Source organism: Macrosteles quadrilineatus, unplaced genomic scaffold, assembly GCF_028750875.1.
Source record: "Macrosteles quadrilineatus isolate MER2022 unplaced genomic scaffold, UCM_ALF_1.0 Scaffold_6__1_contigs__length_79288215, whole genome shotgun sequence".
In the NCBI taxonomy this organism is placed as follows: domain Eukaryota; kingdom Metazoa; phylum Arthropoda; class Insecta; order Hemiptera; family Cicadellidae; genus Macrosteles; species Macrosteles quadrilineatus.
The window spans coordinates 64,420,319-64,437,983 of record NW_026542599.1 but is presented as its reverse complement, the minus strand read 5'-3'; the positions used below and the strand labels follow the sequence as shown (position 1 = coordinate 64,437,983).

General features: G+C 34.4%; 2 protein-coding genes across 2 annotated transcripts; one reads left to right on the top strand and one right to left on the bottom strand.

Moving 5' to 3' along the window:
• Positions 1–1,038: 1,038 nt before the first annotated feature.
• On the bottom strand, positions 1,039–17,176 carry LOC128997580 (uncharacterized). The gene is made up of 5 exons (XM_054423219.1): positions 17,107–17,176; positions 15,369–15,545; positions 13,785–13,933; positions 12,592–12,710; positions 1,039–3,668 (listed from the first exon to the last, which is right to left on the bottom strand). Exons 1-5 carry the CDS (start codon positions 17,116–17,118, stop codon positions 1,039–1,041), a joined length of 3,087 nt encoding a protein of 1,028 aa, XP_054279194.1. The 5' UTR covers positions 17,119–17,176.
• On the top strand, positions 9,814–11,549 carry LOC128996969 (NEDD8-activating enzyme E1 catalytic subunit-like). The gene has a single exon (XM_054422534.1). The coding sequence runs from the start codon at positions 9,937–9,939 to the stop codon at positions 11,284–11,286; it is 1,350 nt and encodes a 449-aa protein (XP_054278509.1). The 5' UTR covers positions 9,814–9,936; the 3' UTR covers positions 11,287–11,549.
• Positions 17,177–17,665: the final 489 nt, after the last annotated feature.

The window sequence follows — 17,665 nt, the reverse complement described above, 5'->3', positions numbered from 1 at the left end:
GTTTCTTGCTATTTCAGTCTTTTAAAACCCCGTTTAGCCAAAGAAAATTACATAATCATAAACAATAACTCATCCTCTAGTTGTAAGTTATAACGAAACAGTAAAGCACTAATCATGAAATTAACTCTAAAATAATAGAAATAAAATTTTTGTAGTAACTAGCCACCAGTGTCGCCGAACATGAACTAGACACGAAAAACGAGCTTCGAGTTAGTCTATGGTAAAATATCAGTTACAAAACTGGCTCTGTTAAATCTTTCTATAATCAAACATTTTCACAATACCTAAATTCTAGCTTACCTAATCATACTAATTAAATTCCGCCATTGAAATTTACTGCCATACCCTTGCCGCAAGAGAGACAATATTCAAAGTAGGGATGAGCATCGATAGGTCAACCCCCCATGTACCGATAACATAGTTGCGAAAACATCGATGTTGTTGGGACTAAAACATCGATGGTTTTTAATAGTTTTTGTCTGCTTTTTGTATTCTCCAGTAATGGAAAACATGGATATCTAAATATGAATATGTGGCCGAAAACATCGGTCACCTACTATCGATGTAAACAACATCATTAGAAAAAGTCATCAATGCTCTAATGCAAAGTGACTTCTGGCTTTCCCAAGATGGCTGACTCATGAGGACACTTGGGTCTCAAGGTATCCTCGCTTAGGTTATTTCCCTCATGTAAGTTTTTCTCTATTGTATATACTTTCCTCCATCAACTGCCAGTAACTCTTTTATTAGGTCGATGTGTGTCCTTTAAAAAACTAACCTTACTATTTCAAACATCACTTAAGTGATTTTGTAGTTACTCCACAAAGAATTTGATGTTTCCGAGATGGATGCAAATATGCCTCAAAACACCAAATACTCTACAAACATCATGCTGGAACTTGGTAAACAAATAAACCATTATACTAAAAAAAAGATGACTTAAATTTTAGTTAGAACATTTATGAATTAAGCACTGAAAGATCAAAGAATACATGCCTGGTCAATATTTTAATTCTTTATACAGTCACAAACAAAACTTTACTTCCTGCTAATGTTGGGATTTGTCAAGTTGAGTTCAGTAGTAGGTGATGAAAAAAGAAAAGAAGAATTTGATATACCAGCGTTGTTCAATTCCTTGATCCTCTCGAACATGGAATATCCCGAAACAGGATTTTCTTCGTCTAGATTACCGGTATTTTGTATGTTTACCTTTTCATAACTTATGTCTAATGCTGATATATTTTGCCCATCCGCACAGTCTTGGTCCGGCTGTTCTTTCCGAACTATACCATAGTAAGTTTCGTTTTTGTCTTTTTCTTTTATCTCCGTTACTGTTTGTGTCAAGAAATCTACCTTTCCTTGGTGGTTAACAGATTCCAGAACTACTTTATAGTCAGGTTCCCTAGACGATTCTACTTCATTCACATTTACTTTTTCCTGATGGAAAAATGGCTCAGAGTGCATCCCTTTGTTTTTGTTTCCCAAGATAGTTTCTTCTGCTTCAGTTCCATCTGACGTAATAGTTCCATTTTTATCATTAGTTCCTTGTATTTCATCCTGATGATTTGCTTGATTGTTATTCCTTATTAAACTGCTGTCTTGATTTTGCACCTTTTCTTCTAATATAGTAAAATACCTTTCTTCATCAAACTCCACAATTCTGCAAAAGATGTCTGCAGCATTCTTGGCTTCATTCAAAGGAAAAATTCCATTTATCAACGGACTGTCAAGATTGTGAGGATTTTCGTTTGTACAATCATATGATCCACCCTGATGATTCGCTTGATGTTTGTTATTCCTTGTTAAACCGTTGTCTTGTTTTTGTGCCTTTTCTTCTATCACAGTAAAATGCCTTTCTTCATCAATCTCCACAAATGTGCAAGGGAGGTCTGCAGCCTTTTTGGCTTCATCCAAAGGATAAATTCCATTCATCAACAGACTGTCAAGATTATGAGGATTTTCGTTTGTACAATCATATGATCCACCCTGATGATTCGCTTGATGTTCGTTATTCCTTGTTAAACCGTTGTCTTGTTTTTGTGCCTTTTCTTCTATCACAGTAAAATGCCTTTCTTCATCGATCTCCACAAATGTGTAAGGGAGGTCTGCAGCCTTTTTTGCTTCATCCAAAGGAAAAATTTCATTCATCAACAGACTGTCAAGATTATGAGGATTTTCGTTTGTACAATCATATGATCCACCCTGATGATTCGCTTGATGTTCGTTATTCCTTGCTAAACCGTTGTCTTGTTTTTGTGCCTTTTCTTCTAACACAGTAAAATGCTTATCTTCATCAAACTCCACAATTCTGCAAGACATGTCTGCAGTCTTTCTGGCATCAACCAAACGAAAAATGTCATTCATCAGGAGATTGTCATGAGCATTATAATTTACATTATCATATAATCCATCCTGACGATTCGCTTGATGTTCTTTATTCTTTGTTAAACTTCTGTCTGAGCCATCTTGTTTGTATGCTTCTTCTTCAATCACAGTAAAATCCTCTTCATCGTCAAGCTCCACAATCTTGCAAGGTATGTATGCAGCGTTATTGGCTTCATCCAAAGGAAAAATCCCATTCTTCAGAAGACTGTCAAGAGTATAAACAACATGTTCAGCTTCCTGGAAGATACAATGGTCGTACATGTTAGCCCAGAAACCATTCATGTAGTTTGGCATTTCGTGCGCAGATTTTGTTGTTTCGTTTTGATTTACTAAATCTTCAAGAACAGCGTGTGTTTCGACATTATTTATGAACTCTGTCCATGTTTTTTCGACAAATTCTGTTGCCACTATGGCACTCGTTTTGACTTCTTCTGATTTGTTTAAATCGGCTACGCCTATGTTAGCTACAAGATCATTCTCTAGATTGGTTTCATTCCAATAGCAGTAACTGGGGGTTTCATCTTCATTCTCGTAAATGATATGATTTTCAACTACATTCTGCAAGACATCAGTTTGATCAACTCCAGATAACTCTTTTTCATAGAATGCACCAGTTACTATTTGATCACTACTGTTTTCCTTCGATAAACATTCAACAAAATAAGCAGCAACTTCTTTTTGAGGTGTGTACACATTTGGGTAGTTGTCATGTTCCTCTTCTTGGGTGTAGAACGAAGACATATAGGAATTAATGACGTCTTTAATATCTTCTATATGTTGACATAGATCTGATAATAAAGACTGAACCTCCATCGATGATGTTTCAACTTTGTCACTATTTACAACATTATCAAAAACTTGGTAGATGTCCAGTTCATGGTCATTCTTGGTTACCAGTATGTCAACTTCATTTGTTGTAACAGCACAATTAACCTTGCATGATTGAATTTCCGAAGGAATTGAAATTTGATGTTGAGATAGTTTACTCTCTAGTAGAATGCCAGAAGACACAACTAGTTGGGATGAATCAACTTCATGTGAATCATTTACTGGGTTTGAAGAACTTATTGTCCTCGAACAATCCTCTCCAGATGGGATTAAGAGTTCTCTTGCTGGGATAAAATTGTCAGACAGGTTTCCGCATAGGTTTGTGGAATGAAGAGATATAAGCAAGGGTTCTTTACTATCATTACCTGATATTGAGACATTGGTTTGAAAATCATTATTAGATTGTATTTGCTTCTCAATGTTTTCCCCCCTCAAAATTTCAGGGTTGCCCATCTCTGAAAAACAAACAGTGTATTTTAAGTTTACAGTTTTTACATGTGAATTTATTTGAATAAAGAACTTCCATGGAAAAATATTGGTACATGGTTGAAATATTGTGCTGTATTTTAAACGTGAATCATGATCATTTATCGTGGTAGAAATTATTCACACTTTAATTAAAATATTAATCAAACACTTGGGATTGAAATGGTGTTTCTGTCAGTGTGTTATGGCTTATGCAATTGATAATAAACATTTGACATGATCTGGTAAATAATAAAATTTTACAATAAAACCATAATAATTATGACTGGTTATTCAATGGGTATTTATGCATAATCTATTCTATATATAATTCAGTTTTGAAAATCTTTGTACAACTAAATCTAGAGTTATACTGGACCGATTTTATTAAATAATGGGTCGTTGGAAAGCTCAAGTCGTGTAGATTTGCAAATAATTATGAAAGTTTGTTTTTGTTATGATTTATGGTGAAAATCTTTAAAAAAACATGTTTTCCATAAGAAATACATTGAAAACGGTGTTTTTCACACTTTTTAATTGGGTGCGACTTTTTGCGGCCTTTTTTGAGTGTTTCCAAGAAGTGTATGGTATCAATTTGTAGGAAATTTTATTCTCTTTCAGAATATCACCTTCCACTTTAGTCGATTTCCTCACCATTTAAAAGTTATTTGCAAAAAAGCTAGGCAACCTCCGAATTTATAGTAAAGAGAAAATACTGAGTTAGGGATATTTTTGTTAAACTTTGTACAACTAAATCTAGACTTCTACTGGACCGATTTTGTTAATTAATGTGTCATTGGAAAGCCCAACTCATGTAGATTTGCAAATAATTATGAAAGTGTGATTTTATTATATCTTTGTGGTAAAAAAGTAAAATTAACAAAAATACATTAAAAACTGCTTTTTCAAGTTTCTGTTTTCAAGTTTCTATTTGTAGCCAGCTTTTGGCTGCCTTTATTAAGCATTTACAAGAAATGCATAATAGTTGTTTGTAGTAAATTGTATTCTCTTTCAGAATATCCCATCCACGTTGGTCGATTTCCTCACCATTTAAAAGTTATTGGCAATAATCTAAGTGATCTCCAAATTTATAGTAGTGAGAAAATACTGAATTAGAGATATTTTTGTTAAGCTTTGTACAACTAAATCTAGACTTCTACCGGACCAATTTTGTTACTTAATGGGTCGTTGGAAAGCCTAATTTGTGTAAATTTGCAAATAATTATGAAAGTTTGATTTTATTAGATATTTGAGGTGAAAAAATAAAAATAAACAATAATACATTTAAAACTCATTTTTTCCAAGTTTATATTTCCAAGTTTATATTTGTAGCCAACTTTAGGCTGCCTTTATTGAGTATTTTCAAAAACACATATTAGTAATTTGTAGGAAATTTTATTCTCTTTCAGAATATCACCTTCCACTTTGGTCGATTTCCTCACCGTTTCAAAGTTATTTGCAAAAACGTTAAGCAACCACCCAATTTATAGTGGTGAGAAAATACTGAATTAGAGATGTTGTTGTTAAACTTTGTACAATTAAATCTACAGTTCTACTGAACCGATTTAATTAAATAATAGGTCATTGGAAAGCCTAATTTGTGTAAATTTGCAAATAATCATAAAAGTTTGATTTTTTAAAAGATTTACTAGGTTAAACCCGTCATAGTCGACAGTTACTGTTGAGGTTGCAAGCAAGATCGTTTGACTATAAATCAATGATAAATAACTACATTTTTTGAACAATTTGTGTTGTACGTCATTTAGCTGTGTGCTTTAGGTACATCCGATTTTAATAATCTATAAATCAAATGGATGCTGGTATTTCACAGAAGGTTCTTAGGTCAAAACAAATAGAATAACGTAATTAGAATTAAGTAAATATATCTAAAACTAAATTCCATATCCAAGATATAATCAAATTTATATTTTCTGATTGAGCGATACAGTATCTTAAACTTAACTGTTTAAAACTATCAATATCTCAAGTGAAAGCCTATGAAGTATTTTAAGACCAAGACATATTAAAATAACTCAAATAAAAATAGAGTTACGTATCATTGATTGCAGATAAGTACTAAAACGATTGTAATTATTGTTGATTTGTGATTCAGCAGTGTGTTTTAGGTAGTCCGATCTTAATAATCAATAGCTCAAATGAAAGCTGGTATTTCACTAAAGGTTTTTAAACCAAAACATATAGGGGTAACATATAGAACTGCTGGAATACAACTTTAATTAAAGTGAAAAATTAAAATAATAAAATTTAAATTCTTTCAAAATATACGTCAAAATGAATGCCGATGCTTTATGGAAAATCTGTGGTACGTCCATACCTTTAGTTTAAGGCCAAAATAATGAAAATCGGTTGGGTAAAAGAGCTAACCCGACTCGGAAAAGAAAAACTAATAATTGTTATAGATGGCAATAATTGGTTTACCAGTATGCATAATATAATTATCTAATGTTATGTGCTTAATCTGTACCATTAATATTAGTGAGTAAAGTTGTGCATGGATTTCATAACCATTATTTTACTAGAGACCGTTGTATTTAACCACAACGGGCACTGTTGCTAGTCTATCAATAATAATTATCAATCAATGAGATTGGAAGGTAGTTGCCCAGTTGCACCGATGGTCAAAGATCCCTTTCGCCCTCCCATCCCATTGAAATGTTGTTAAACATAGTTAGTACGAGTACGGTTACGGTACTTGTAAACGGTTAGGTTAGGTTTACAAAAAATACAATTCAGTAAAGCGAGCCTTTCAAGACCGGAAAATGCCGCGCTTCTGCGCATGCGCTAGTAACTGGTGGCGTAGCAGCAGCTATTTCAGAAAGTCACAGTCACTAACCACTAACTAGCGTCGTTGTCGTAGTATTTATCTTGACTGCACTGCAACTGCAACTAGTTCCTCATAATTATTATTCATATCGTTTGTTATTCTTTATGTTATGATCGAGTTATGTCTGAGTTGAAGTTGGGGTTAATGTTATTGATAGATTTTGATTGCTGCTGTGTTGCGGACTGCAGAGGTCATTTATTATCGATGATGTGCTCCTTCTTCAATGCGAAAATTCTGAGAAATACGATAATGGAAGACATCAATAACACCGGAGTACTTTGTAGTTTATGTGGAAAAGTTTATTTTTAGTTTATGGACGAGAAGTACAGAAGGATTCCAATTAATAAGCCAGCTATGTTCAACAAGGCAAGGCCAATAAAATAATTGGTTTTATTCACTAGCGCTTTTGAATGGAAACCTAGTTTCTGAAAGCGCTAGTGAATAAAATAAATTATTATGTATTAGCGTTGTTGAACATTTACATTTTGTTATAAATTTCATTGTAAGCAAGATTCCAATAATGAATAATTCTCAAAAAGCTTAGACCATTAAAAATGAAATGAGAATTGGGATCTTCTCTTTTAGAAAACATGTTTGGGTACAATTGAAGATAGATGAATAGATGATAACGGTAACGTAGCCCACCCAAGTTACTTAAAATTTGTTTTATAAAATAAAGGAGGTGCCAGAGGTTACAGTAAGTAAAGGAACACATACATAAACATAATCTGTAAAATTCTTCATTCAGTTACAGTAATTAAATGGTTTGGAGTTAAGCGCGGGAGAACCGTTCCAGTTTCAAGTAGATTGTTGCAAGAGTTGCAGTGAAGATACTAGTGTGATTTTCTGAAACAGCTGCAGCTGTTACAAGTGATACGAATAACGCTTACTTGCGCATGCGCAGACGCGCGGCATTTTCCGGTCTTGAAAGGCTCGCTCAGTGCGTATATTTCAAGACAAAGAGGATAAACGTTTTATGGCAAACTTACATGGTGTGTTGATATCAGCCTATGTGTTTGTAATGTTTGTTACTCTTTACCCCGTACCAAAGAAAGGGTTATATATATGCTAGTTCCCTATATATAGTAAATATTTAGCGCAGACTATATACGATGGAACGTAAAAGAGGGGATAGGTATATAAAAGCGTCCGAGGAGGGGAAGGATCATCCAAGGGTCACTCTTGGGAGGGAGTACTTTGTCGACCCTTGCAAATTCCTTTAACCATCGGTGCAACTGGGCATCAGCCGATTAGGACGCCACCTAAGGTGCCTAAAAAATATACATTGCAAAAACTATAATTTTACTTGAGATAAATAATTCCAAAATTTGAAAAAAAAAACATAATGCTTAGTGTATATGTCGGCACAGTTTCAAGTACTAAAGCTGCTTCTTGTCCTAAGAAACTAAGGAAGGAAAATAAAATTAGAAACTGCGTAATTTTCGTTGTTTGGAAATCCATCTTATAATACAGGGCTATTACAAATGATGTTCCTGATTTTGATTATAAATATTACTGGGTTAATTTGTTTCAAGACTATTTTAGTTGGTACCATTGGAAAGGAAAACTCACAAAGTTTCATTTACATTGGTTTGGGTGCATATCAGCTGTTTGTCAAGTCAATTGTTGTAAGTATTGTGTAATGGCTGAATTTGAAGGCAGGAAAGATTTTTGCCAGTTGGAATATTACATTAACCAATCTGTTATTAGTGTGCAACGACACTTTAGAACCAGGTTTAACGATTAAACCTCCTAGTAACCACTATATTGGCAAGTGACACTTGAAATTTAAGAGAAATGGCTGCATTTGAAAGTTACTTGTAGTAGCGCTGAACTTAACAATGTGCTGCCTGAGATATGGAACGAGCTCGGTGGTCCGAATAATGACACACCCCTGAACTGGCCTATACGATCTCCGGACATCACCCCCTGATTTTTTGTGTGGGGATACATCAAAGATAAGGCGTACACACCACCATTATCAGATAGCATACTTGAGATCCAGCAACGGATTACCAATGCTATCGAAACAATAGACCTAGACACACTTTTCAAAGTCTAGCAAGAGCTTGACTACATTATTGACATCTGTCTTACCACAAGGGGTTCCCGTATCGAGCATTTACAGTTCTGTGTATCTGTGTCGAAACTTTTTGAGTTTTTCAAAAGTTGTAACCATTTTATTTCTTTGTATAACAAATAAAACTATATTTTACGTATGTATGAAATCATGAACATCATTTGTAATAACCCTGTATATTGGGTAAATACTATTTTGTTATATTCGACAGTTCAGCTTTAAGCAGTTGGTACGATATCTAGTTTTAGAAACTGGCAACACTGACTCGACTCGTTATCTAGCAGTAGTAAAAAAAGTCGAGCAATTGCCCTCTTTCCGGGTATTTTAGTAGTGCGGGTAATTTTAATATAACGGGAATTTTTTCATTGGTAATTAAAAGCCGACTGGGGAATTTCAGACAGAATCTTAAGGTAATGGAAATAGAAAAATTACAACTTTGTAGTTGTGAAGTACATCACACGCCAATCAATGGTGTCTTTACTTATTTTCGTTTTGTCTCAAAAAAGGTTGTTTTATTAAATTAAGTTATGCAAATTAGGCTAAAAAACAAGACGTTATAAATCATCGGCAGCATTATTATGTTCGAAAAAGAATAACATTCTATTTAAAGACATTCTTTTAGTTTTATAATTGGTTTCAAAGCCAAAGAGCTTTAAACATCTTGTTGTCAAAAGTATTATACTTTTGACAACAAGATGTTTAAAAAGTATTAAAATTCTATTGTCGACTTCCACAGCACCTTCTCAGGAGGCAGAATGGCTAGAAAAACTATTTTATTTTTAAAAGCCCTGAATTTTTGTCTAAATTCTGAACTGATTTTAGAAAAAGAAGTTTCCAAGTCCAAGTTACTGTAACTTACTTCTAAAATCTATCCATTTATTTGAAAATACTTAGTCATGTCATAATGCGGATCAAAACTCAGAAATGAATTACATGAAATGAACACTTTGTAATTTATCTGGACTGAAAATTTTATTTGGGTAATTCTACCTAATAAACGGGAAAATGTAGTAATATTAGGGACATTTTATGATACTGGATTCTCAGACTATATAACGGCAACACTGCCTCACTCATTGCCCACTCCCACTGCCACTAAGTACTGCCAGTGCCATTGCCAATGCCATATTGATATTGCAATTTATTACAGTAAAAAACTCAACTCTCTTGTCTGTCCGTCCGCTGTCGTCTGTCTCTGTGAAGTGTGAATAGGTACTGTCTGAGTCTGAGTCTGTGTGTGATCAAGTTTGTGAAGTTTATGTGTAGGTTATGTTTGTCATGAAAGTAAATGTAAATTAATTCATTTTGTTAATAGTTCAAGTTAATACTGAAAATGGAAGTGGTTTCAAATAGTCCAGACAATATGCAAAGGCGTTGGAGTCATCTCAAGAAAGTGCTAGAGAGATCTGGCCCTTTTTGTCATCCAGATTTTGAACCTTCGCCAGAAAATCTAAATTTTATTGGTACCTCTTGCAAACTGTTAGTTATCGGCGCCGGCGGATTAGGCTGTGAACTTCTCAAGGATTTAGCTTTAATGGGGTTTAGAGAGATACATGTAATTGATATGGACACAATTGACCTGTCAAACTTGAACCGTCAATTCCTATTCAGGAGGAAAGATATTGGATCATCCAAAGCAGAGGTTGCTGCCGAATTCATTAACAAAAGAGTTCCCGGTTGTAATGTTGTTCCGCACTTCAAGAAAATTCAAGACTATGACGAATCTTTCTACAGACAATTCCATATTATCATTTCTGGTCTTGATTCAGTTGTTGCTCGTAGATGGATTAACGGAATGGTAATATCTCTCCTGTCCTACGATGAAAATGGAGATCTCGATCAATCCTCACTGATCCCGCTAGTGGATGGTGGAACTGAGGGATTCAAAGGTAATGCTAGAGTTATACTTCCTGGAATAACTGCTTGCATCGAATGCACCCTGGATCTGTACCCTCCACAGGTTACATATCCTTTGTGTACAATAGCTAACACGCCCAGACTCCCGGAACATTGTATTGAATACGTTAAGGTTATACAGTGGCCAAAGGAGAACCCTTTTGATGTTACCATCGATGGGGATGACCCTAACCACATCAATTGGATATATGAGAAGTCTTATGAACGTGCAAGTCAATTCAACATCAGTGGTGTTACCTACAGATTAGTTCAAGGTGTAGTAAAGAATATCATACCAGCTGTGTCTTCTACAAACGCTGTTATTGCTGGTGCCTGTGTGACTGAAGTATTCAAAATTGCCACAAGTTGTTGCATGCCGATCAACAACTACATGGTCTTCAACGATGTCGACGGTATTTATACCTACACATATGCAGCGGAGAAGAAAGAAGATTGCCTGGCGTGCAGCAATATTGCCAAGTGCCTTGAAATAAAGAATGGAGATATCAAACTTCAGGAGCTAATAGATCTTCTTTGTGATGATCCTACTTATCAAATGAAGAGTCCTGGAATTACTGCTTACATCAACGGGAAGAACAGAACTCTATATTTACCACACGTTGCAAGTATTGAGGCTCAAACAAGGGATAACCTGAAGAAGACAGTTGCAGAATTGGGACTGGAAAATGGCTCTGAAATCATGGTAGCTGATGTGACTAGCCCCAACACAGTAGTATTTAATTTAAAGTTTTCAAACAAATCTGATACTGAAATGGTGCTGGGTTGAGCGTTTTGTTTGAATTTTGAAATGTCTGTGATTTAGGTCCTGATAAGCTTTGTGAGTATAAATTCAAGCTCAGTAACCTATCTTTAACAACAGTAAGTTGTAGGAAAAGTTATTAAGTTTAGGCTTATTAAAATAAGTCTGACTTATAGGCCTACCGGTACTTCTGTTTTTATCTCAGTTTTCTATAAAATTCTATTGTAGCTTTTGTTCAAAGTTGTATCGTGGTTCTCAGACATCATTTAATTTAAACCCAGTTTAATACTTGTCATTTAAAACTTTTATAATAAAATAATATTTCAAAGAGTTTGTTTTTTACCTTTTAATTAAAATAGGTCTACTTAAAGTTTAAGTTAGAAACTTTGGCAATAGTGTTTTAAAATGAGTGGCTAGTGCTCCATAGGATTTTACATTTATTTGTAGTAGGCCTACAGGCTAAGTAAAAGCGAAGAGCTTTTTTATTGCTAGAAACTGGACCCATTTGTTCATTAAGCAAATAAGCATTCTCTGGCAAAGAAAACAGCTGATCTAGCAATGAGGCTACCCTAATATTTTATTCATCAAAAACCCATTCTTCACTTAGGCTACGGTACGGTACTTATTTATTTTATTTAATTATTTATTTTACATTCCAACAGACAGCTCCGTTTTGATATTTGGTAGGCCTACAATTTAGTGCAATACCGGTATACAATACTTGCTTAAAGCTAGTTATGTATAAGGTAGGCCTATACAATAATGTTGAGTGAAAAACAATGAATCAGTTAGCCTAAACAAAACAAAAATGAGAAACGGCAACAAGATGACAAAAATGATAGCGGCAAGCAACAAAACGAGGTACCTATAGTTACATATTTAATACATATTTACATATACATAATATTTCCATAACACTTACGCTAACTTTGCCTTTAAATATGCACCTCGGTGTGTCGGCATGTGTAAATCTTAGTGTAGCCTACGTAGCTGTTTTAACTAAACTACTGAAGGCTATTGTTTGAATTGTTAAACATACTCTTCTAGAATCTCATGTACAGTAGCAGCATTTAAAGAATAAAAGCTTTAACTCTACTATATAGCTTTGGCCTTAATGTTGCCCTTAATTTAAAGTATTTTTTTATGTTTTATTCATCTAGGCCTACAGGGTGGTACTTTAGACTAAATTCCTCATTTGAAACACTCAATAGGCTGATTAAAATTTTAATGCTGACAGATTTCACCGGAGTTGACATTTTATTTACTTACACTTTGACAAAAAGGTGTTTAAGTTACTGAAAGACTCTACATAAAGTGATGGTATGTACAGACCTGTTTCTTGAAAGATGGAAGCCAGGACGCATCCGCTGATTGGCCATGAGACGTTCGGTACCAGAACTTGAGTTTGAGCCAGAGGTTTTGATTTCTTGTTTAGTATCGATTCTAACTTGCTATGGCAAAAATGTAACTTTTAGAATCATAACCCCAGAAAATCTATCCAAGCTAGTGACAACATTTTAATCGCCAAATTAATGAGTACGGTACCTATGTAATACTTATAATGAAAATTGAAACTTGGTATTAAGAAGAGTTAAGCAGTTAAACTTAGGACTACCGTAACCGACCGCTCTAATTCTATCAAGTGTTTTTGTAACGTTGAATCAAGAGATATTTTCATTACATGGGACATTAGAAAAAAAACTTACTGTCGCACTTAAGTGTGCTGGTTGTTTGGCACGCGCAGATGCAAGGGCCAAGGGTTTTGGTTACTGTTTGTAGCACAAATTGTATACCGATTTAAAAGATCTTGGTGTCATAGTTTCTTAAATAATATTGCGAGTCTCTGGCGTTTGAAAATTTTTATTCAGGTATTTGATGTGACACTAAAAGGTTTGTTTTAAAAACAACAAAAAATAAATTTTAGAGAAAAAATAAAACACGGGAGACGTGCGGTAGATTCTTAAAAACAAGAATCTGCAGTTAAACTTAGTTTACTAAAAAGTTTAAGGATATGCCTAACGATGTAATCACCCAGATTCAAAAGGCTTACAAGCGCTCTTCATGGCGCTGTTCGTTCAGTGCTATAACATCGGTGTTGCAACATCGTACCACTGAGAAATCCGAGCTGAGGTAGAGCGCACCCTAACTACAGTATAGTGGTCTTCAGGTTTAGACTGTGCTATATTGCAGTACAGGTTACTAGGACCAAACATTGCTTCATTGTCTGTGCTGATGCTTCTGGGCTGATTTTTAGAGTATTCATCATGTTAAAACATAAATTATTCCTGTATAGGCTGTGTTCTTAAGATTCATTCATTTAGAAAATCAAACCATAAGTTACTGTAAGCACTTCTTAAAAAGTTACAATAAGTTAGTCCTGATCGGTTAATAAGTTTTTCAATCAACAAAAAAATGTTAAAATACAAAATTTATTACTAGATGAACTTAGTTTGCATAGGCATTTTCCACAAGAATACATACATCATTTAGCTACTCGTACAATTTTGTTATAAAAAAAATACTACCTCACAACCATTTTCTTGTAAGACTTCAAACCCCTGTTTTCAACGTTATGATTATTCAGCAGTTCTATCACATTGTTTGTTGTAATGCCATCAAATCCCTTTATTTTTCTTAATTCCGGTTTGTGTAGGTTCCAAAAGGAATTACGGGCCTGAAATAAATTATATTTACAAATAATAATACTATTAACGTGTTCAAAATCAAAACTATCAAGAAAATTAGGCTCTGCGCTTTAAAAACTCAAACTTGCACAGTATTTGTTTAGTTTTTGAATCACCCTTATTTAATATACAACAATATAGGTACGGTACCATATTTGACCAAAATTCACAATAATCCGAGATTTATTACTAAAATACTCTTTACTAAAATTGTTTGATAAGCAAGTCGTCAAAAAAGTCTTTGGATGTATTAGAATCTTGTAAAATTAGGACACACTCTTTCATCCAGTTGTTCATATCTTGTCCTAAATTCTGTACTTCATACTCTATACTTTCATTCAAAACTCCCTTTGTGAGAATGTTGAACACATATACTTAGGTTTTTTTGTTTTTTTAAAGAGGGCCAGGCTTAGTTACAAGTTACCATGGGATTGCATCGCAGCTGGAACAGCTTATTGTGCACCCTCATTCACAGGTCCTCATTCTCCATCAAATCCCAGGTCAGTGAACCATGAGATCCTTTTGACTATGGTAACCTGTTTTTCCCTTTGATCTCCAGTCGATAGGCCAAGGGATATCATACACAAACATTGTAGGGCTGGGCACATAAATATATACTTAGGTCTGGTATAATGAATTTATTTTGAGATACCTTGAACCGAAAAAAGGGTACCTACAGTTCTGCAGAGAACCTATGATAGAATATTATGGGATGAAATATTAGTTTGATATAAACCGATTTGAATATTGAATGTAAATATTGATCTTCTCCTATGGGACTTATCTTGTAGAGTACAATCAACCACTTTTTTAAAGTGTGTTGCGGGGTTTAGCTTTTAGGTTAGATTAATATATGAAAGTCATGAAATAAAAAATACAAATAGGGTACAAGAAAATGTTTTTGTAAGTTTATTTTTAAATTACACAAAATATTGTATTTTTTCTTAAATGTTACATTCTTCAAAGCATAAACTGCCGCAGCACAGTGGACAAAAGTCTTCTTGAAAAACATAGGCCTAATCAATATTTATATCATGTAAAATCTATATCCGATACCAATATCAAGCTAATATTTCATCCGATAATATATGGTAGGTTCTCTCCGGAAGTCTGCCCCCCAAAAATATTTCATAAACAATTAAGTTACATTGCAAAAGGGTTTGGCTTTTGTTTTTGTTTGCAAATTAACCTAATAGGAAGAGTTCGCCCTAGCACAAGTTTACATTAGCTTATTACTGTATACAAAAATTAGAATATTTTACTGTCACTAACAGTGTGTAGACTTTCTTATTTAGAAGCCTTTTATTCTTGCTCGTAAAACTGTTTTTTGTATGTGGAAATTTCTAAAATGCTTCAAGCAAAATCCCTATAACAAAATTAGATGAGAATGTTTTTACACATTTTAATGCCCGGAGTACTCCTTACCTTCATGCCCTGCACACAATTCAGTGTTGTCAGTTTGGACTGTGAGTCTCGCACCAACCTGCAGTCGTCGTGCCCAGTCTTGATAGACAGTAGTGCCAACCCCTCTGCTACCACATGGTGTGCTATTGGCAACACTTGTCCGTCATAACATGGCTGAATCACCGACACAGTCTGACCCTGTAACTAACTCAAAGGTACAACTCGAATTGGCTTACAGAAATGCTCACTTAAGTTGGGGAATGAGCACGCTCTGATAATTCCCATTATGGGGTTTGGGCCATTAAAGATGGGGTCGATGGTTCCCCTGAGTAAAAACTAAACCAAAAGTATAAACTAAGACTTTAATTTTTACAAAAAGTGTCTTAAACAAATCTATATAACTTTTTATGTAGCCTACATCATATTTTTTTCAAATTTTTAGGCCTTTTGCTTCCAGGTTCTAGTCCAGAATTGTTTTCTACATTGCCTCAGGACTAGCAGGGGTCGTGGCATTATCACTTGGATAAAATCCATTGGTTATTGGGCGGGATTTAAACCCGGGGTCTCAGGGACTGAAGTCCCGCACTACCACTTGACCAGCTCGCTCCTCATGGATATAATAATGAAAGTATCATTTTGTTTTAATACCCTAGTTAAACTATCGTAATTGCCTTTTAGAAAGGTGTCGGGCAATCACCTTAGCAGTCTAGGTAGGCTACCTATTGTCATAGGAATACAGTCAAATAACAAATGACTTACAAAAAGCTACTATTACTGCTGACAGGTTGTGTCAAGACCTAATTTCAGAGGTATAGGTCGGCCGCTTAGAAAACGACCTCCTTCAGCATTGGTTTAGCATTAGCGCGCAGGTCGTTTTCTAAGCGGCCGAACTATAGTTATTTGTTTTTCTATGCAAATATGCAATTTCACCTTTTCTGAGTTAGAGGTTAGTGATGATTATATTTCCATTGGATTAGTCACTAGGACAGTACAGTTTTAAATTTAAGTAAAACCATAGATAAAACACACTCCCTTAGGTTGTTAATTATCCTTGTGATGGTTTAGTCTATGGTAAAACTATTTAGGGTACAGATGTTTTGCACCTATTATAATTTTTAATGTGCAACTAGGGCTTTAGGACTGCAAATAGGTATATGATGAGTTTAAAAATAGACAGCTTAAAATATGTTCTTAAGCATTTTAAGTCAAAATTGTACGCAGAAGAGTTTCTTACCCCTCTGGAACCAGTACTGGTTTACTGTGGTTTTTACTGGATTACCCCCATGAGGAAATGTTTCTGCAAGCCGGTATTCTGTTTTTATTTACTTTTCTCATTTGTAGCTATCATAATAATCTCTGTTATGGCCTTTACAAAACATCGAGTAGAAAATGCCTCAATATATATCAATGATTGAAAATTCTTCAGACTCAATGCATATAACATTGGCTAGGTAATGAAAAAGGAAACATTTTTGTACAAAATTACACCAAAGCACAAAATTACACCAAAGCTTGAAATCTTAGATTACACCAACACGGATGTTGGTTTGGCAAAATGCGTACAAATTTCCTGACAATCAAGTTGTATTTTCAATTTTCAATGAATATAAGGGAAATTTTAGTGATTCAAAAATAACCTAATAAATTCACTGTCACTGGATGGGGTTGCAAAATAGACCCAAGCTACAGTTGATTGTAAATCTACACAAGATCATGACCAAAACTATTTCTATAATCTTCAAATTCACTATTTCCTTACCTTTAATGGCATTTTCTTTTTATTAATCTGTCAAAGTAACACATCAAATTTTGTCAATGTTATTGTTTTCTGAAATGTTTTGTTTGGATACATATGATGATAAAACTTAACACACATGTTTCCACTAAAGTTTTAGTAGCCCATGCCACAGAAAACATACTGCCCATGGGCCAGTGTGGTTGTATCTAATCTTACAATAATGATTTATATTTTGTAAGGTTTGTCAAAGAACCAGGGAAAAAATATTCTTTTAGCCTGTCTGGGACTCAAAACCTTTACTGTACCTAACTAGCAAAAATAGTGGGTTATCCATTAAACTTATTTATTGCCATTTGATTGGCATTGTATATTATACTACAGGTACAATAAAAGACATCCCCAAGATTTTATGATTCTAATGAGTCTACGCCGAGGGGTATGGCCCCTCCTGTGTAAAAAACAGTTGAAGAAAAATGTTAAAATTAACTAACTTCTGTGAGTGTTTAGACAGATTGTATCGGAAAAAGATGTATTGTCAAAGTTTGTTAAATATGAGTCCATTTAGTAAACAACAAAACAA